The sequence below is a fragment of the Passer domesticus genome, chromosome 13, assembly GCF_036417665.1.
Source record: "Passer domesticus isolate bPasDom1 chromosome 13, bPasDom1.hap1, whole genome shotgun sequence".
In the NCBI taxonomy this organism is placed as follows: Eukaryota; Metazoa; Chordata; class Aves; order Passeriformes; family Passeridae; genus Passer; species Passer domesticus.
The window spans coordinates 9,288,961-9,311,123 of NC_087486.1; the positions used below are offsets into that span (position 1 = coordinate 9,288,961).

General features: G+C 43.9%; 2 protein-coding genes across 3 annotated transcripts; both read right to left on the minus strand.

Moving 5' to 3' along the window:
* Positions 1-25: 25 nt before the first annotated feature.
* On the minus strand, positions 26-5,052 carry TXNDC15 (thioredoxin domain containing 15). Its single transcript, XM_064388221.1, has 6 exons — positions 5,044-5,052; positions 3,576-3,873; positions 3,129-3,490; positions 2,456-2,619; positions 2,132-2,262; positions 26-1,410 (listed from the first exon to the last, which is right to left on the minus strand). The coding sequence occupies exons 1-6, from the start codon at positions 5,050-5,052 to the stop codon at positions 1,214-1,216; spliced, it is 1,161 nt and encodes a 386-aa protein (XP_064244291.1). The 3' UTR covers positions 26-1,213.
* A 709-nt stretch (positions 5,053-5,761) lies between these two features.
* On the minus strand, positions 5,762-17,897 carry C13H5orf24 (chromosome 13 C5orf24 homolog). Of its 2 annotated transcripts, XM_064387486.1 has the most exons (3): positions 17,751-17,897; positions 10,000-10,429; positions 5,762-8,142 (listed from the first exon to the last, which is right to left on the minus strand). In XM_064387486.1, the coding sequence occupies exons 2-3, from the start codon at positions 10,424-10,426 to the stop codon at positions 8,102-8,104; spliced, it is 468 nt and encodes a 155-aa protein (XP_064243556.1). In that variant the 5' UTR covers positions 10,427-10,429; positions 17,751-17,897; the 3' UTR covers positions 5,762-8,101. The 2 variants fall into 2 exon arrangements, with proteins under 2 accessions (XP_064243556.1, XP_064243555.1); XM_064387485.1 differs by having other exon boundaries at positions 5,762-10,429.
* Positions 17,898-22,163: the final 4,266 nt, after the last annotated feature.

Below are 22,163 nucleotides of genomic sequence, written 5' to 3' on the forward strand. Positions count from 1 at the left end.
AACCAGATGGCAGAGGCAAGAATGCTCCGATTTATCGTTCACAATCTTTATTAATAACATCCATCCCAGCTTTATCTTCAGTAACACCGAACTTTTACCAGTGCAGTTTCCTTTTTGGACACAGCTACACACAACCTCTGGTTTCCAGAGGAAAAGATAGAGCCAGCAGAGAAATTCATGAAGAATTACATTGCAGGGATCTGAGCTATCTGTCAAACAATAAGTCTTAAGACTGATTTGTTTTATGTTAGTTTAATTTGCTCTCTAAACCACCCTATTAGGATACTTTGGCAAGCCTCCACCATGATAAATTTTATGCAATCATATGATCCAAACCCCACACAACATACCAGTCCATACCTTATCCAAAGCCCTCCATACTAATCATAACTAAAAAAAAACCCACAAATTCTTTATGTAGCCTCAAGTGGAGAGTGTGGAACTAGAAATTTACTAGAAATTTACATAAACATCAAGACTGGTCTTGCTAATTTAGGCAAGTGAGCCGTAGTTCAGAAATTGCCATATTTTACTTCTGAAAGAAAGGGACTTAAAAGGTTATACTAAAAACCTGATTTATTTATTTTTTAAAGGACAATTAATACAATTTCATCCAACAGGAATGTGGTAAATAAGTTGTATACACTCACAGAAATAGTGAGGTGAGCTTGGGAAGTGACTCTAAATCTCATATAGAACTGTTGCTAAGTCAAAACTCAGAGCAAAGTGAATGAGAAAACCAGCACTGAACCCCAGTGCCAGAGGTGGGAACAGTCACCTCCATGGGAGTGAAAAATCATTTAAAACATCTTCATAGTTCATTTTATGGACAGTCAAACTAATGTACCAGCACCTCCCTTCACCAGCGTTTGCCTTGCAGTGTCACGCACAGACCAATATGCTGTAAAAATCTTCCCTGATCTACAAATTAGAACTGTAACCCTAATTACATCGAAGTCCATTAAAAAGAAGTCAATCAGAGCAGCTTAATAAATACTTTAGTTCATGTTTTTTCATACTTGTTCACTTACCACTGGAATCGCCACAAATGTGCTTGTCACAGATTCAGCAGTTCATAAATAAAGCCAATTTTTAGTCATTATTATAAATTACAACCAACAAATTCAACAGTTCATTCTTAGGTACTTCTAGTCCATAGAAATTCCCACTTTACCAACAAGTGCAAAATGTTGTCCCTGTTTGAAATCTGAGGTTATTCCTGGTGTTCGTGCTCCTGTCCCGGGATGAGCCAGCGGATGCTGTCGGTGCGAATGGTGGCGTACAGGACAAAGCCAGCCAGGAAGAGCACAGAGAACAGGAGCAGCCAGTCTATGCCCTTCGTCAGGACACTTGGCAGGGGCCCTTCCCAGTCTTCCTCTGTCACAGCCACATCGCTTCTAGCTTCTATCCCTAAAAAACAAAGTACTTGGTCAACATCGTAGTCGCCAAATACAGAGAGGCTGTGGCCCTCTGGAGCTTTCTGGAGCTTTTTAGTTTATCTGGAGCTTTGTTCCTGCTCTCAGACTAAGGCTCAAACACAGACTTAAAATTTTGGTGAGATGGCCCTTGTACATTAACACGTACCCAGGATATGATTTACTGGTATAAAAACTTAGTGATTTTTATGTGTATTTGCATAACAGGAGAAGGCTTGTTCTGTCCTCCCACAGCACAGCCTTGCATAAGTTGTGAGAGTTTTTTTCAGCACATGGAAATTTAATTTAGAGTGTTTCAGGAATATAATTTTTGTGCGTTTCTGGAAATGCAGATCCAGACAGCACTTCAGTGTGGATTAGAAGACAGCTAGCTGGGTGGCAAAGAGAGTTTAATTTATTTCATTCTCAATTAAATCTTTGGGCAGGAAGATATGCTCCATCCTTCTGGCAGCCTCTCTAGCTAAACCCCACTGTTCCCCCTGCTCTGAGACAGCAAGCCAAAGAGGTTGAGTTTCTGCTCTCAGCACAGGCTGAAATCCAGCTCACAGCAACAACTGATCAAGTGAACCTCTGCTGAGTCCTCACAGGGTCTTTATGACATTCATTTTAAAGAACACACACAGGGACAGGAAGGCCCAATTTGGACCTTCAAGCCAGCCTGTTCTTCCCTGGCAAACCAGGCCTGATTTACACACCTGTCTGGTTAAAGATGAAGTCTTTCAGGGTTTCCAGCGTTCTGTCTGTATGATTAAATCTAGCCATAGGTTTAGCACCTTGGAAAAGGAGGATATTTGGTACAGCCACAGTTCCAAATCTAGTTGATAAACTACAGAAAGGAAAAACAAAGCATGAAGGAAATTAAATCTTCTGGAGGAAGAAATAAAGACAGTCACAATACCAAAAGTGTCAGTTTCACTAAACAAAATTGTCAGTTTATGTAGAAAAAAACTGACTCCTGTTTTTAAAACTCAGAGCTAACAGAAATGAACTGCAGCTAGAGCATAGGGAGTGTGAGTTACCTGCTGTGCTGGGATGCATCCAGTGCCAGGAAGCGAAGAGTTGGAAAAGCTCGGGGCAAAGAGTTAAAATGAGGTGCCAGGCTGGCAGAAAAGCGGCACCACGGTGTGTAGAACAGGACCAGTGTACAGTCACTGCTGTTTGGGTTCAGGAACTCCATCAGGTCCTTGGAGGAAGCATGAGAACAAACATGGACACTTATGTATTTAAAAGAGTTAATTCTGTGTGGGGATGTAGCATTCAGCAATCGATTAGATACCTGGCAATACTGATCAAACAGCCACACCTTTTAAAACAGGTGGAGAATTGTATATAACCTTTTTTAAAGGTCGTTTTAAAAGTGTATTACTTAAAAATATACATACACATAACCATTAAGAAAAATGGTACTAATTGCTATTAACGATTTCCAAGAGAAACGCCAGTCCACAGATCAGGAAAGCTGGCAGCACCCTGCAGACACAGAGATAACACACAGAGGCACATGAAGCAAGCTGTAACTGCATTTTTTTCCCTGCTCAGAATGGCCCAAAACCCCTTTTTGCCCAGTCATCTGTTTCCTTCGGTAGAACTGAGGACGTTAGACAGGGAAATTCACTAAGTCAAGCACAGAAAGCAGCAGGCTGACGGGCAGCCTCACGCCTTCACACCAGCAGCGGGCAGCGAGCCCCGTACCTGGGACACGTTCAGGATCTGCAGCGTGAAGCGCTCGATGCCCGTCGTGTTCCTCTCCTCGCAGTTCACCTTGGGGGCCTTGGCGCCCTCGGTGCCGTTCTGCTCCTCAGCGGGCGCGGGCAGCACGGGCTCCAGCACGGGCCGCTCCCGGCCCGGGCCGGCCGCGGGGCCGCTCCCCGCCGGCCCGCACGCATCGCCCGCCGCCGCCCCTTCGCAAGCCCCCTCCGGGCCGCCGCTCGCCTCGGCCGGCACCGCCGACAGCAGCACGGGCGGCTCGGCCAGGGCCCCGCTGCCCAGCATCGCGTCCGCCATCTCGGCCGTGCGGTAGCGCACCGGCTCGGCGCTCCGCTCCGCCGCCGCTCCTGCGGGCACAGAGGCACGGAGGGAGGTGTGAGCGCCGCGCCGCGCCCGCCCCGCCACCGCGCTCCCGGAGCCCCCCGGCCGCACCTGCGGGAAGGCTCGCACCGAGCCAGGCCAGCGCCAGCAGCAGCCGCCACATCCTCACCCACAGCCCCGGCCCGGCGGCCGCCGCCGCGTCTCCCCGGACAACGAGCGCTTCCGCCGGATCCCCGGGACACTTCCAGTTCCGCTGCCCTTCGTATTTCCGTGGGAAGAGCCCTCGGGGCGTGGGGGTGGTGGTGGGACAGCGGAGCGGGGCTGGGCCCTGCTCGTGTTGGTACAAAGCCGGGGGGTTTAACCGAGTTTTCTCGCGGCCCTGCCGAGCCCCGAACTGGGAGTGTTCGGCCTGGAAAGGAGAAGGCTTCGGGTGACCAATTACGGCCCCCAGTACCTGAAGGGAATTTATAGGAAGGATGGGACAAGACTATTTGCAAGCGCATGTTGTGACGGGACAATGAAGAATTATTTAGATTAGATATTAGGAAAAAATTCTTTACCAAAATTATTTTCAGAAAATTACTGTTAGCGTGGTGCGCCCCTGGCCCAGGTTGCCCAGAGAAGCTGTGGTTGCCCCCGCATCCCTGGAAGTGTCCAAGGCCAGGTTGGACACTTGGAGCAATCTGGCTTAGTGCAAGGTGCCCCTGCCCACGGCAGGGGTGTGGAACGAGATGTTCTTTAAGGTCCCTTGAAACCCAAACCATGCCACGGTTCTGTGAGGCCGCCTTGCAGGGCTGGGCCCGCCCGGTGACCGCGGCCGCTGCCCGGGCCGGCTGTCGGGCTGCCGATGCTGCTGGGGGCACTTCACCGCTGATTTAAATTAGCTCTGGTCGGAAATTCTTGCAACGAGACAAGTGCCATCCCATGGCTTCGGCAGGCTGCTGTGACTGAGCAGTGAGCGCCTGGAACTCATCCCAAAGCCTGCTCGGGTACAAGCATCGCAGCCCCAGCGCTGCCCCAGAGCCGCAGCTTTTGCCTGCTCCCCCCCTCTCCCGGCCGGGAGTTTGCACACAAACTGCGCCTTAACCTACAGCAGGCTGGGGTACGGGTAAAATGTGGCAAACTAAAGCGTATTTTTTAAACGAAAATGAAGAGTTCTTGTCCAGCAGCTTATCAACAAAAGCTCCCAAGCAGAAAGGCAAGATAAATACTCCTGTATTTCTTTTTAGGAAATTGTATTTTTCCTTTTGCAGAATTAGTTTTTACTATATTTCATTTAATAATGAAACCTCAAGACTATATGGGACATTTGAAAACGAACACATTACTTCAACTGCTGCTATCTTTTTTAACACATGTGTTTAAAACTGCCAGCAGTGCACAACGAGATTTTACCAAAACTCTGCATCTGTCAAAAACTGATAGTCATGACTGAGGGGAGCATGAACCATGCACACAGGAAAAGGGCAGGAAATAGCAAGGACGTGTGTAAATGAAGATGCAGGTCATTTATTACAGAAACTGGATTTTTAGCTTTGTTTTTACTCAGGTGTACTTCTCCAACTGTGTCATTCCTTACAGCATACATTTTCTCACTTGAAGATTTTTCTTTCAAAGTCCAATTTGCATAAGCACTAATAATGAGGACATAATAGTCTAAAAATAGAAAACATGAGGTTTGCACAGAGAGGGAAAACATTTAATTAGATCAGCTGATAACGGAGCAAGCCTGAAAGCAAAAGCACAAAGGGAATCCAAACTGGTGCAGACTAGCAAAGAACAAGCTGCCCCTTTCCCCCTTCTCCTTGTTTTAGTCAAAACAGCATTTTCAACTTGAAAACAATTTCTTACTGTGAATTTAATTCTAACATAATCTCCTTCCTGCCATAGCACAAATATCCCTGGAATACAGGGATAAATATATCTTATTCATGACAGAATAATGAACTATTATCACCATTCCACAAAAATTTTATTTATGAGTACTTTCAATTTGATTTCCATGTGCAACAGAGGGAAAAGTTAGCAGCTGACTATTTATCCATACAGGGTTATAGCTCCTTTCCTCTCCTTTTCTCCACTTTCAGCAAAACGACAAGCACAATTAAGTTACTGTCACATTGTTTTCAATTCATTAAAAAATAAGCAACATTCCTCTATCTCCTGACACCTTGCAACTCACAGTCTTTTTGTCTTAATGCAAATATATGTAACATGTCTGTAACAAGCAGGTAATGTTGTCAACTGGCATCTTCAGGCAGAATTTTAAAGGTATTAAAAAAACCCAAGGAAAAACGTTAGGTTTTAAAGTATTAACTTTATTAATAAATATACATCCATATGATGATGTAAATACAGATCATGAACACTACTCCATTCCCATACACATAATTGCACACGAGTAGCTCAAGTTCATGGACATAAAAACATACACAGTATCTAATCAGGCTTTTTACAGCAGAGGACAGGGTGCTGATACTAGTTATTTAACAGATTACTGTTACCCCCAAAGTAAACCTGTGGAAAAGCAAATGATGCAAGATTGAAGGAACAGAAAGTGGTTCAAATTTCAGAATACAGATTCTTCTGTTTCAAAGAAAAATCACAAGGAGAAAGGTCTAGTCTCTACTAAAGTCATAAATATATTTAGCGGTGTTAAAATATATGCATTAAAATAGAGAAGAATAAACTTTTTGTAATCAGAAATGAAGTTTGCAGTTCCAAGTATTTATGATTGTTATCAGCTGCTTTAACTGTCAACTCTAAGGGGAGCATGAAACATTATTATACATGTAACAAAGAACAGCAGAGCCACAGCTAATGAAACCATTGCACAAATGACTTCACATTGCTCTGCCTTTTAAAGCTCTTCAAAATGGGGAAGGGAGTTAAATTCTCATCTGAATTACTCGGTGTATTGTAGTTCCAGGTAATTCTCTTCACAGATACATCACTTTTCACTGACAAGGCTTGGTTTTGTCCTGACTGAACATTAAGATCCTTCAGACAAAATGAAAACATATTCATTCAGAAGAGAGATCCTTAATGGCTCTAGTTAATTTGATTACTTTAAACTAAATCCAAGATATAAAGAGCATTGCTTTAATGAAAAAGCTAAGTGCTGATTTTAAAAATACCATCTTTGATACCAAAGTTAGCTGCTTCTGATGGTATGTGATTTTTTTTCTGCCAAAATATGGTGCTAGCATCTTGAATCTGTCCAGTGCAAGACTTTATAGTAGCAAAATTATTTGGTTTTAAAGTTTAAGTAAATTTAATCAAGAAAATGAATAGTAGTTACTATATGTATATTAAACAGTGAACTTTATAGCATAATTAAGGAATAATAGCAAGCTAATACATTTCATTTATGTATAAATAAGACATTAGAAACTTGATAATTAAAAGAAATTATTAAAACCTAAACTTGACATGTCGGTCTTCTGAACAGTGTTAACACACAACAGTGATCCTAGCTTATGAATAGCTGAATTATGATATATAATATAAAATAAGCAATTTACCATACAAGTAATGTTTTCATACTATGGGGGGAAAATGCCAGTTTTCCCATAGGTACTAATAAAGTTTAGGCATTAACATGCTGTTTCAGTGTTTCTCATGAAAAAAAAAAAGTGTTGAAAAAAGCACAATGCATTCTGCAGAGTATACATAGGAAGAACAGAAGTATTTGAAAATTCCATTTCTGGTCACTTTGAATCTCCTCTTTTTTTTTTTTTTTTTTTTCCCTTCACTGCATGGCACCAGTAAACTCTAGCCAGATATAAAATAAAGCAGAATTAGGAAACACCAGCAGTGCACTTCTGATCTCCCTCCTACATCCAGAGCGCCAAGCAGCACACTGTGGGCTCTCTGAACACGTTTCTATTTGATGCTCATCATTTCACAACTGACAACATTAATTAGTTTTTACTGGGATTATATTTCATCTGATATAATTAATAAACACTGTAATGAACAGAAATTGCTTAGGTGATTTCATTATTTCATCAGCATACTTGAATACAAATTATACTAGCAGAACAGCAATACATCTGCATTATCTCCTGACACACAGCACAGCACCATTGAGTGGATGCACAAGTGAGGAACAGACAGGAGCAAACAGGATCAACAGGAGGAGGTAAGGAGTGGAGCTTCTCCAAGGTACAGTGGTGACATGCAACACATTCCTTGCCAGCGAGGTGTGACACTCCTGCAGTTACACATTCAGCTGAAGAGGACTGCTTGCCCAGCTGAGTTCAGAAAGAACTTAAAGCAGTCTTTTGTTGAAAAATTATCTGATTAAAAACAGCCAATACAACACAGATCCTGAGGGTGAATGAACTCACATTAGCATTTTGCATGTGTCAGAAGTTACATCTTCTGAGAGAGACTGCTAAATTTCAGACTTGCGAGTTTGTTGAGGAACAGAAGGAACAACTGGATTTCAGAGCTTCAGCATGAAGAAACTATTCCTTAGTAGCAATTTAGCTGCCATTAGTTCATCTATCGACTAAGGAGCCATCCAGTATAAGTTGAGGTTCATTGTCTTAGTTGCCAGTCCATACACAGTTCCCCCAAAACAATTCAACACACCTATTGTAAAGTACAGCAAAAGTCCAGCTCAATATGTGTTAGGCATCACTGGAACACCTGAAGGCTTGCTGCTTTTTTCCTGATAAAAAAGGTATGAAACATGACATCTGTTTCTTAAGTTGTCATCACTGAAATCAAGAGGTCTAGTCAAAATGACAGCAGGCCAGAATAGTATTTATGTTAACAAAAATGACCATCATTACCCACTCAGCACAGGCTCAACCCAAATTTTATTCTCCCCCAAATCTGCAAACTCTACATATTCCCCCTCCCCAGGTATTTCAAGCTACGAATTTATCATAAAGTCATTCTATATGTGAAACAGCTTAAATGTAAACTTTCTTCCAGATTAAAAAATAAAAAAAGAAAAAAGAAAATTAATTTAGAACAAACAATATGTAACACTGAGGACTGATTATTTTTTTCTTTTGAAGACTGGATGAAAGTATTTTGCACACTCACACATTCTCCCACACTTAAAAAAAAATACATTACACACACACAGTTGAAAAATGGAACATTTCTTTTGGGAGGAGGGGAGGTTTTAGTTTGAGTCAAGAAAGGTATTTATAGTTAACCAACAACATTTTTTTCTGGCTTGCATGCATAGATGAATTACTCTATATCTGGGATCTAGCAGTGCAGTAAACTGCATCCTGTTTGCATCAGCTATACAGTTTGCTTTCATAAATCATGGAAATGGTGTCCTTTGGTAGATAGATAAGCTTCCATAACTTAAATATAGTATAAACGTCTAACAATGAAATAACTATTTCCAGGAATATCTGGCAAAACTGAGTCTAAAAATTTGGCAACAGTGTCTATTTAAAAAGTTTAATTTGTAAACATTATAGGTTATTACTTTAAAAGCTATTAAACTGTCGCCATCTAAGCACAGATTTGAAAGGCAAAAGCCAGTGTAAATAGCTATTTACAGATTTAAGAACATACTGCTGAATATTAATCAAGTGCCTAACTAGAATGAACAGTACTTAATTTCTTATAAAATATTTCAAATTCCAAAGAATTATTTGTGGTTTGGTATATGTATTACTAGGCATTTCACCTAGCAGAATCCTGTAACAGTGTAACGAAAAGAACAGCTCTCACCTAATGGCAAAGTAACTTTGTAAGGCTTTTTGTGAAGCTGTAACACACTGTACCAATGCTCAGCTTTCTTTAAAATCTTCCAAAATGTTTTTGGAGCATGAGTTGAAATTCACTTAATGCTACAACTCCAGAAATAAAAGTCACTGGAAATCACTTTAGAAAAAAAAGTTGGGGTTTTTTTGTATAAGTTTTTAAGTCTATTCTATCTGAGGTCTGTAGAAGGTCCTGCACAAGTGGAAAATGTGGCTTGCCACTTTATCAATTTTTCTTACCAAGTAAGAACTTAACTGGCTAAGTTGCTTATTGTGGCACAGGCCACATCATGAACCATCAGCCAGCTAATTCCTGTCCTCCTTATTTCAATTATTTAATGCACAACCACACATCTAGATTTATGAGAAACTGAACTTAAAACTAGGGATGTGGACATTACTTAAGTGTTGACACCAAGGCATAATGTATCATTTCAGACTTCCTTATAAATTATGATTTTAAATCAACAGAAGCCTCTTTAAACCAAAGCCTTCCCAACATTCTGTAAAAGTTATTAATTGCACCTGTAGGTTATGGCATTATTGGAATAAAATCTAGAAGCTCAGACTTAAGCAAACATTACAAGAAAACTCAAGAAACATGCCCAAAATCAGCATAAAGCAGATTAGTAAGGAGTTACTCATTCCCTCCCTTCATTCATTAGGCTGTTTGATTTTGCTGCTAGTTTCACCAGCAGCATGGACTCCTCTGTTATGCACCATAGGGTAAGGAAAAGCTGCACTGCCACAAGTATAATTTAGATTTGCAAGCCGTGATAGAGCTTTAATGCTACCTGGAGGTCTGCCTGGGCTGACTTTGTATCCTGCTGCTTTAGTTGTACCCAAGGGTCTGCCTGGACTTGTCTTAAATCCAGCTGCTTTGGTGGTCCCCAGGGGTCGACCTGTGCTGGTTCGGTACCCTGCTGATTTCGTGGTCCCTGACGGCCTGCCGCGCTTCCCGGAGCGGTTGAGGTTTTTCTTTTTCTTTAGTTCATCTTTTGTCTCTATATTCCTGCCACTTGTGGTCTGCAAGTGGGGGTCGTTCAAGGCATCTTGTCTCTGGCAGGCAATGGGTTTGTGGCTGACTGCGTGGCTGTACTTGCTCTGCTGCGTGGCGTAGAGGTCAAACTGATCCGCAGCCCTCACATTGTCTTCGTTCAGGCAAGAGCTCTTGCCGGTCCCACAGAAAGCTGGATTGCTGCTGGCAACAGGGTGCATCATTTTCTACCAAAAACAGGAGAGGGAAATGTGTATCAATATATCATAATACTGCAGTGTTCTACAAAAGAGAATCTTTCAAAAGCTACCTGTTTCATAAATTAGTCCGAACTACTTTGTCTATTTTTAGTAAACAGTATGGATGTCAATAAATTACTTTTGAAATGTGTTTTATTAAGCCTTCACTTGAGGTTCTGCACAGTAACCTTTACATGTAGTTTTAAAAAGGAGAGTTTAAACCACTTATTATTCACATAGGTATAATTAGGGACAAAGCAAGTTAAAAAACTGAACAACAGCATTTCAGAAACCGAGACCTACCTGGCTCATCTATGATTCCAAAACCTTTCTAACCAAGTATCATCTAAATTTTAGTTGTTCTAGCTTTAAGATTAATATGTGACTCAGCTGTAAGCCAAAGAAAGATATAACTCTCTTGGTATAGTAGACACAGCATCCTAAAATTTTTTTTGTTTGCTTAACTGCAGCAAAAGAATGAAGTGGAAATCAGTTTTCTTATTTCATGTCACAATTAATGTCAAAGAAAGAAACACATAAGGCATTTGGCAACACAATGGTGCCATAGTTGGGAAAGCAGAGGGATGAAATGAATTTGTAACAAAGTACAAGATGCTGGATTGCAGAAATGCCTCTGCTGTCCTAGTTAGGAGAGCACATACAAGCTGCTAGCAATGCCAGCACTGAGATATTTTAATATTGTTGGCACTGCCAACAACTCTGGGAAATAAAGCAATTACATCTTCCATTCAACTATACTGGTTCTACAACTTAAGTAGGCTGCAAATACTCAAAGTCTAAGATAGTAATATTTAGCCATGCAGAACTCAATATTAAGCCAATAAATATCTGGCCCTTTGGAGTATTTCTATGTCTTACAGCCACACTTAAGACACCAAAAATGTCTTCTTAAATTTCACAAGTAGATAAGGTCTGGAAGATTTATTATCTTTTCCCTACAATAGCTCTGGAATATCACCTACAGCAACATAATTTAAACTGTACCATTGATTACTGAATTTATTTGGCAGTTACAAATGTTTCCTGCCAGCCAGAGAGAAAGCACACAGCACAGTCTATTTACCCTGGAGTAAATCCCCGTGCTCTTTTCTCCTGATTACAAAGGATACATTCCCTGTTGGAACACTCAATCTACCCTGGCTTGTCAAATGCACATTACAGTGTGCATTACTCTTGTGCAAATATATGAATATGGGTTTATGTCAAACAGTGAAATTATGATAGCAATACAGTTTAAATATTAGATGTTCTAGCAGAGATAATCCAAGGGCTACAATCCTGGTGCATTGCATGGGGTACAATAGAACAAAAGTGAAACCACTGTTATTGCAGCTGTTAACGTCCAAGCAAAACAACTAAGAATAGTCTGTAAGCCTGCTCTTAGCAAAGGACAAAGGAAGTAAGCTCAGGTCAAGAGACCAGACAGACTTTTCCAAGCAGCAACACAGAAAGAAGCTTAGGGTTTTCTACAATTAGCAGTCAAAAAAACGTTCCCTTTATTTAACCCCACTAGAAAACTGCCTGCAATTATCGCAAAAAATACCTGAGATTTTTCATGATATGTAACTGCAAACATGAGGGTTCTATCATGCCCTTTTGCTGTGGAGAGTGTAAAGCCCAGCAGCACTGAAAGGCTGTTCAGCTGTTTGCTCATCCACTAGAAACACTTGGACTGGAGAGCAGCATTCTTGTCTCAGGACTCATTTTAAACACAGGAATACTGGCTTTGGCCCCAAAAAACTGCTCCAAGTTCAACTGCCACAAAGAAGGATCAGCTGAGCTGCCCAGTATCCAAGGAACACACCAGAGCTGGGAGAGGGCACTGAATAACAGCAGGGGCTCCTGGTGTTTCTCATGAGACCGGCCCGGCTCACACTCGCTCCTGTGGTACATTCTTACTCTCTGCTTCTTCTCCTCATTACACTTGAGGGGATTTTTCCATCCATCTTTCTGGGGGAGAACCATCATAAGCACTCCTAGACAGTGAATATATTCTGCTGTAGCTGCTGAATGCTGGAGCTTCATCACCATATGCATGTGCTTTGTGTCTACTGCAATAGCACTGAAAACACTGACTGCACACACAAGCCCTGGCTGATGATACTTTACCTCCATCTGGCAACAACCAGCATCACTGGAATGGATGAATGAAGAAAGACAGTACAAATCAGTAACTGTTTCAAATTTCTTTCTAGAAGAAGCTTAACAAAACCCCCAATCTCAGTGGAAGACTGCCAATAGGATTTTTTAATGCATTTCCCCCCACTCTGCATCATTTTTCAACAAACCATGCAAATTTCAAGTAGTAGCCAAGGTTCCTCTTTTATCTTCTTTGATTTAAGACTTTTTTTGAAAAGTTTTTAAAAGGAAATCTGTAATCAAGCTTAATTACCCTAACATGGAATCTCCAGCATAATTTTCCTTCATTCACATTACAGTAGGGAATAAAAGAATGTAGAGAGTCTATCCGTGGAGTGGAAGCAGGTTTCTTGGCAGGGAGATATACAGTATAAAAGAAAATTGGTATAAAATGCAAAGCTATGCCAATTTAAAAATTACACTCCAGCTAAATTGTATAGCTAAACACATACAACTTTGTGTGCAATCATTCTTGAATAAAACCCTCCAAAAAGTTTCCAATAAGATAGAACTTTCTCATTTTAAACCTGTAAATAGACATGTAAAAGTATTTGCAACAGTTTACTTAAATCAGTTTTTAAACTGATTAAACTGACTGGCTGAATATCTCTGTATCAACAAACAGTTAAGATGAGGCACTGCAACAAGAAAATTAAGTTGTATTTCAAGAAGATTTGATGGAAAGTGACTGTGGAGGATTTTCTGTATGGATCTTTCAGTGCCTGGTAACTTATATATATAAATGAGCAGGGGAAGGGAGGAGGCACTGGATAAGCTGGCTTTGGAAAAAGACAGGCAGCTTCTCATGCAACAAAGCACAGAAGTTCCACTGCTGCTAGAAAGAACTGGACAATCCAGCTGGGCCCCACAAAGCTTTGCTACAGGAGGATGTCTGGACATGGTCATGACCCCCCTCATATCCCTAAAATACAGCTTAAAATACAGCTCTAGCTCACAGCTCCCAGTATTGTTATGGCCCATCTCTCTCTCCAGGCTTTCCTCCTGCAGGAAATTCCCATTCATGACCTGTTCACTACACAAAATTGTAATATCAAAGCTACTCAAATACATTACAGAAAAACATCCTCTTGGGCTGTGATGTGATGCCATCTTTGGCTTTCAAACATCATACCTTGCCTCCTTCATGGGCATGACTTAGCTGCCAGTGCAGACAAGGTGAAACCTTTGATAAGCAGAGAGGTTCACAAGGCCCCCCAGAACTGGCACTTGCTCAGTTGTTATTTTATACTGAGCACTGGAGCTGAGACCCATTATCTGCACCGAGCAGAATAATCAGTTCCAGCACAAGCAGCAGGCAACTGCTCTGCTCTCACCCACCCAGCCTGCCTGCTGTGCCCTGGTGAGTGCCAGAATGGACCTGACTCAGCAAGTGCCTCTGCCTTCTGCTAAAGCACGCCTGAGTCTCAGCAAAACTGCACAAAACTCCAAGTCCATCTATATTACAGCTTTCCAAATGATGAATACCAGAAAGGATAAACTCCTCACACCAACAGGGACAATTTTGCTTTTAATGAGGGTTAGTATACAACACCCACTCGTTTTTCTGAGGTTTTTCACCGCTGAGCTTGCAATAGTTTCCACAGTATCGATGGGGCTGTGGGAGGCTGTAGCAGCACATTTCCATCATCACCCAACACATACAAAGTATGTGACTCGCTACTTAACAACACAGGCAGCCACAAGCATCATTTGTGCACAGCTCTCTGGAGGTCACTGTGGCCAGGAGCAGAGCACAGGCCCGGCTCTGTTCGGGATCCCTCATAAAGGACGCTCTATGCTGAGCTCAGGGCCGGCGGCGTCGCAGGGCTCCTCTGCTTCCCAGGGGGTGAGCAGCAACAGCAGCAGGAGGAATATTTTGCCTTTCAAGACCACAACAGAAATATGGTGTCACTTCTTCTCTCTTAGGATAGCATGGATGAGAAATCCTTTCATCACTCACTAGGAATTCTAGCAATTTAAATGTTTTTCACATGTCCCCTTTATTGTCAGCTCCTTTTCTACACATTAACTCTTGCTAAAGTAGGGCCTTACCCAGTTTTTAAAACCCTGTAACTGCTTGCTTTCATAAAGATGCACCTTACCTGAAGCAGTCACATAAATGTAAATATTTTAAAAATACTAAGTATTAAATTCTATCAGTGGCAGAACATACACTGTAACACCTGAACCTACAACTGCAACCTTATCTACTTGTGAAGTTCGATAACCAGCTTCCCCACACTGTGCTTATGAAGGCCCTTCTGCAGTTGGTGCATAGTATACATCTTCTCACTATTTGACACCAGGTAAAATGCCAAAATATAAGAAATTATTTCTTTACAGCAGTGACTTCCTAGAATGATGACTTAAGGCTAGAAATCAAGAGACAACATAATTTTGGAATTTTGGTTATTCTTAGAAATTAAGAGTTCTCCAAGCAATACAACTTACAAGTATGGTCCCTCCCCTGGTAACCCAGAGTCATTTACTTTTATGACAGAAGTTAAGAGAAGAGTTATTTGGAGCTGGAACACCCACCCCCTTCAAATTCCCCTTCCCCAGACGTGCCAGGCAGAGTGGGAGCCTTCCCCCATCAGAATTTGTGCCTCCTGCTCCTCACCAGAGCTGCAACCTGGGTGCGGTCCCTGCGCCCCCGGGGAGTTCAAGTATTTTGACTTAGACACTCCAGGAGAAACAAAGCTCTCCAAAGCCTAAGCACCAGCTTTGTATTACAGACAAAGCTCAACTGCTCTCACAAAGAGTTGATGTTGGCAAGCACCACTAGGATAAGTGTAAAGTAAACTGAACTTTTAGGGTTCACTCATTATTTGATTGCAAAACCAGGCAAACAGTAATTGTTAGGCTTTCTAACCCTACAAAACAAATAAGCCAGATCCAAGGGCAGAGTTTCACTGGATGCTAATATTAGCAAGGATGTCAGCTGACTTCTTCCCACCCCAAAACTAAGATCAAACACGATGATGATGATGAACAGGACACCTTGAAAGACTTAAGACAGCTTCACAAAAATTAAGGAAGATGGCATTAATGATTTAATTATCTGTGCACCTCCAGTCACACTGACACAACTGACAGTTTGGTTTCATAATCAACAGAAAAACCACTCTGAATCCACCCTTTTTCGGAACAGGACAATCTTGCCCTTTCCTCTTCTCCCACATTCCCACTCCTTCTGCCAACACTAACTATTGTGCAAGAGCAGGACAAATCAACACCAGGGATCTGATCAGGTGAAAACTAATCCAACAAGAAAGCAAAAGCAACAGTGTGTAGGCACGGGGGCAAGAGAGTAAGAGAAACCCACATGTCCATTAGAGACTGTGCCAGGGCAGCTGAAGCCACATTACCCACTGGCTGCCACTGACCCCACTCCCTGCTACTGCTACTTAAAAAAAATAAAAATATCCCAAAAAGATGGTCTTAGAGGACTTCAGAGATCTGGATGACAGGCATGACAAGTCCCAAACACAGCACAGGGAAGGGAGGTTGGAGAAAAACCCCAGAGCTGAGGATGGAGCAGCACAGAATGGAGGCAGCCATTAGGCCAGACAGACTGGCTCAGGAGAGTAGTGAAACTGCACCCTCATTATTCTGTGGTTCTGCAATTACCAAACTTCAAGGCAAACGAAATGTGCATATGAATGATGGAGCAGGTAGAGGTGGATCTTTATAAAGAAAGGATTATTAGTGTTTGTGAATTGTCCATTCACCTCAAGGGGCCATTCCCAAATAAAAAGGAGCAGTCCTTGCCATAGCCTAGAACAAGGGCTTTGAGGAGCTGGAGATGCTTATTCATCTCCGTGGGTGTTCTCGCCCACCCTCCTCTCCCCAGGGCTGCAGTCTCCAACAATAGCTCAGAGGTAAGAGGTGCTCATTCATCTCAGTGGGTGTTCTCACCTACCCTCTCCTTTCCCTAGCCTGCTACCACAAAAGGACTTTCAAGCTTAAGAGATGGATCCTTCCTGATGTGCATTTTCACGGTGTTTCTCTGTGACAGGACCTTGCAGAAGGCTCTGGACACCTGTCCACACACCCAAACACAGCCACGGCAGTGTCCCTGTGTGAGACTGCTGAAAGACAAAGTCCACTTGTTGAATTTGTTCAACAATGGCCAATGGAAGGACATGTTGGACTTTTTTTATTTAAGGTTGCATCTAAAATATGAGGGATTCAAGTACAGACACACACACAAAATTCTAACAAAAACTGTGGCATCTGAGGACTGAAATAGAAATAAACCATAATTTAAGAAATATTTTAACAAAGTACCCCTCCTACCCTTTCATTTTACACAAATAAAAAACACACGGATCAAAATAACTGTTAATCCAGGGAGAACTGCACAAAAATTTAAGCTGCAACTATTCATTAATTAATTACACCAGAAGAACTATGCACAAACAAGCATACACTAAACTATCCATAACTGAACACAGGAATACACAGCACTGCCACGCGTTATATCGGAACGGAAGGAGGCACAGAGGGGACACAGTGAGGCTCTCCAGGTACCCCGATGTGCAGGGGAGCGAAGGCATCCGCTACTTAGGTGTGTCAGGAAACACATCCACGGGCTGGACGCACACACGCAGACGCCCCAGGCGAATGGGAATATGCTCTGAGTAAACAGCCCCGCACACACACACACAGCCCCGGGCACGGGGCTGAGGGTGCTGAAGGGAAGGAACAATTCCCGGCCGCAGGCTGGAGAGCAGGAGGGCCCGGCCCCACCGGGAGCGGCTGAAGGGACAAAGGGGCGGCACAGCCGCTCCGCCCCGGCCGCAGCCGGGGACACCGCGCCGGGGCGGCCCCGCGTGTCCCGTGTGGGGGCACGGCACGGCACGGCACGGCACGGCACGGCACGGCACGGCCCGGGGCACGGCCGGGCGGGGACAGCGGGCGGGCGGCGATGGCGCAGCTCCCCTCGCGCGGCCCCGCGGGGCCCGGGCACCGCACCCCGGGGCGAGGAGATGGCGGGATCGCCCTCAGCGGCGCGGAGGGAGCGGAGGGGGAGAGGAGAGCCCCGCTCCGCTCCCCTCCCCCGCCGGCCGCGGCTCCATCTTGCCCGCCCGCCGCCTCCCACCGCGCGGAGCAGGGGCCGGGGCCCGCGGGCCCGACCCGCACCTACCTGAGAAGCTCGGGGCGGCGGCGGCGGCGGCGGGCGGAGCGGCCGCCTCCCCACACCGCGCCGGGCGGCTGCAGGGAGGGGACGGGCGCAGGGGAGGGAGCGGCGCTGCGGCGGGCGCGGGTGGCGGGGCGGGCGGGGCGCGCTCCCGAGCGGGGCCGCGCCGCGGGGGCGCGCGCGGGGCGGGGCCGGCGAGGCCCCTCCCGCCGCCGAGGGTCGGGGCCGCGCGGCCGCCGCCATTTTGTGGGGCGGGCGGGCAGAGGTGAGGCGGCTGAGGGCACACGGGTATGGCCGTGTGCATCCCTGGAAGCGGGTAAATATTACCGGTGCTTCCATCACTGCCGCTCGGGTAGAGGAGTGTGGTGTCTTCCGTGTCAAAAGTACACACACAGGCTCACTTGGGTTGGAAAACACGTCTGGGGTCACCGAGCCCAAGCCATGACCAACGCCACCTCGTCAAACGGAGCGTGGCACTGAGTGCCACATCCAGTGCCACTCCAACACCTCCAGGGGCGGTGACTCCATCACCTCCGCTCCACCTCACGCTGCAATCCATCCAGAGTCCAGTTTGAGGGCTGTTAGATGGATGTATTACAAGTTCTGTGTCCCTGCTGACTGCAGAGGGGACAGCTGCTGTTTCCAGCGTAGCTCACACGGGGCTGGGCCCGGCATGGACCATGTGTGTGTCTGCTGGTCATTAAATACTTTGCTTTGTTTCATCCATCCGTCTTCTGAAGAGTTCAGTCGTGCAGTAGCACTTCCCTATAAACACAATTTCATACCTGCAAGCAGGAACAGCAACTGCAGGGATTGCAACTTCAACTGTTTACAGAAAGATGCCACAGAAACATTTTAAATGCCCAGCACATTTCACCATCCAACCTTTTGCCCACTTGGTGGAGGGCTGTGACCCACCTATTTTTTAATGCACATTTGTTAATTACTATAACAGATTCCTGCCCTTCATGAGCACCCTTGGTCCAGGGTCTGAATGACCACATTGGTCTTTAAATGACTGATGCACAAAAGAGCCTGAAAAATATTGTGTATTATTCAGATGAGGTTTTGGTTAATAAAAGCAAAAAAGAACAGGAAACAAACCTGTAACTTTCACAAATGGTTAATTCTGCTTTTAAAAATATTTTCCTCTCCTGCTGTTGTTTGAGGAGCAGACTGCTGTACTCCAACACTAAGATATTCCATTTCTACAATACTTGGAGCTCTTCAGGCCGAAAATTGCTGTGAAACATCCTGCCAAGATGATGATTCGTATTCTTGCCATTTCTTCCTAATGCATGCAGGAATCCTCACTTGCAATATAAGAAAGCAGCAGGGACAAGCAGCATTTATTTAGCTTAATTTAGCAAATGATTCAGTTTATTTACAAAGCTCATCTTTCTGCTGTTCAAACGCCTGTTGGAAATGCCAATGGAAAATGGTTCCATTTGATACTTTTTCGGTGTCCTGTTATTTGCAATATTTTAATCTGGAAGGTGATGAAGTCAGGCTGGGCTTATCCTCCTGATTTCTGCAGAAATTGTGGTCTCAACAGACCACAGCAGCCACCAGATGCTAGAGCAGTGGAAGTGCAGCGTGAGGCAGGGAAAGGCTCCATCCTGAGCTGTGAAGCTGGAACCCGGCTGCTGTCCAGCTGCTGCTGGCAGAGCAGAGCAAGATCTAACTGACCTGGAGCTGGCCATGGCTCTGTGCTGGCCAGGTTGGTGTCACTGCCTGCACCAAACTCCAGGCAAACCCCCACCAGCTGAGCCAGCTCAAATTGTCATCTGGTAGCAACAGGGCCCAGTCCCCTCGTGTGAAACTGTGACAGGGACCAAACACTGATGAACTGCTCTGCCACTGTCACAGCTCCCAGCGCCTGAAGCACGGTGTTCCTCCGGTTCTGAATCTGCTTCCTCCTTTTCTTCCTCTAAAGGACTGACTCATTAGCAGTACCAAATGATTGCATTAATTATCTGTGAGATAAGTGATGCAATGAAATGTTAGCCTTCCCACATCCGAACCACAAAATGCCATTCTCCTCCTCTCTCAGTGGAGATTTCACCAAAGGATCCACATTTTCAAAGAGAGGAAGGGCCTCAAAGCACAAGTTCCTTCTTCTGCCAATACAGGAGCTTCTCACCAGTCCTGGGCTCCAGAGCATGCTGAGCAAACAGGGAGAAGTCAGTATGGGAACTGCCTCCTGTCTATGTAACTGTGAATTATCAGAGCTGATCATTTCTACAAATTCACTTCCTAGCTAACATGCACAGGCAGAGGAAATGTAGATTTTAATGAAAATCCTTAATCTTAACTCTGAGTGCAACATTTTCCTTGCTTGGCCATTCATTTCAGAAGAGTTGCCATGGGGTATTTATTGTTTTGAGAAATGTTTGTGATGATGAACTTCATACTTAGAATGGCCAAAGTATAAAATATATAATTATGAGTATAATCATATGCTCACTCCACAGTAGGTTATTAATAATTTCTTAGCTCACTACAACAACTTAGATCTGAGATGTTAATTAATTTACCTCTGCTTATGCTGGTCAGCTTAACAATCTTGTATCTCTCAGTTTGACTAAAGAAAAATATTTAAATCTGTTTCAAATGAAAAATCTCAGAGAACCAATGTTTGGGTGGCAATCACTCAGACTAATGGTCATTTATTTAAAAACAATTGTTTCCACTGTAGCTAAAACTAAGAAAACAAATCTTCCTGCCTAGCATTGTATAAACATTGTCCAAAATGTACATTTTGGGACAAATTTGAATACAGCTGTGCCCCTTTTATTTTTGCATGTTTAGGTTGCTCTCTGCCTCCACTCCCCCATACAGCCAGCCATGCTTAGCTGGAAGCCAGAATTTATTCTGCAGACACCAGGCTCTAAAAACACAAACTTGTTTAAGCTGAGACCATATTTGGAAGAGATCTGGGTCAAGGAAAATAATCAAAGGAAAGTGCATTCCTGGAGCATCACGTGAGGAGGCCACAGCGCACACAGGGCCCGGCGCTGATGCTCAGGGACACCCTGAGTGCCTCCCTGCCACTGATGCTCACCCTGAGAACCACCTCACCAGCAAACTGGGGCACGGCCAGGCCTGTGGAAACGAGCTGATGAGCAGCACACCATCAACAGTGTCATGGCCGTGGCAGAAAGTTAAAAACTAACCCAGGCCAGCTCCGCAGGCTCCATCCTCACAGCCACAGGTACCTGTCTGCAACCCTGCCACTACTCTGGCTGAAGTCATGACCACTTCCTACAACTGTACACATGCCTGAAGGACTGAAACACCAAGGTGTTCTCTCACTCCCTGAAATTCCAGCATTCTTTTTATTTTAGGAAGATCCCAAATCCAGCCTTTGGTGTTTGTTTTATATTTGGCTGCCACAATGGCAGAATTTCAGGAAAACTTTGCTTAACAAATTTTGTTTTTTCTTCTACTTGGAAGACTTGAGTATGAAAACCCCCTACAGATGGTACTTTTAGCCTCTGAATATTTTATTTAATTAGCAGCCAAATGCACATTAACTAAATTGCAGTGCTTTAATTGTACAAGTGAAATCTCAAGCAGCCAGCACAGGGAACAGCTACAGAACATGCTGGCTGTGATCAACACTCACTGTCCAGGTTTATGTTTACAGCATAAAGTCAGTATGCAAAATAGGCCTTGAGCTGCCTGTTTTAAACAAACGCTGGCACCATGAACCATTAGCTCAGGGAGTGTAACAGTCTGAACTGTGATAGCACACATTTTTTATCTTGCTGTGAATTTTTCCCCCCACACAAAATACTGGATTTAGTCTCTCCTGTTTTCATGATTTGGGCATTAATCCTTCACCGGGGTGGTGGTGGGGGGTTACTGCTGTTTGAATCTCTGGTAGGTCACTGCATGGAGAATGAGGGAGCTGGGCTGGGAGCAGGGGTCTCACCCTGCCTCCCCTCCCTGGTGTGAGCCTGCTGCACAGCGACACCACCACATTATGTGACATGCAAGAAAAAGACAATTCATTATCCAGTGCCAAATACTTTTATCACTTATCCACCCAAAACATCACTGCTCACTCACAGAGAGCATAAAGGCAACCTTGAAAGCTTGAACATTATCACCTGGGCAGGTAACAGAACAAGCTCTGCTTATGTGTATTTAAAAGGAAAAAAAACAAAAATATCAGCATCCCTGTGCTCTTCCCACAACTGGCAATGTAAATCTGACCTGGGCAGATTCCCTGAAAACAGCCAAATCATGATGTTTATAAAGATCTCGTCTAGATCCATGGACATACTTATTAAGAACTACATAGAGCTTTTCATTATTGAATTCTATCTTCTCCAAACTTTTATTCTCATCTTGTTTCCATTGTTTATTTCCCTGTGTATTTTTAAATTTGAGAGTTTCTTTTCCCCCAGCTTT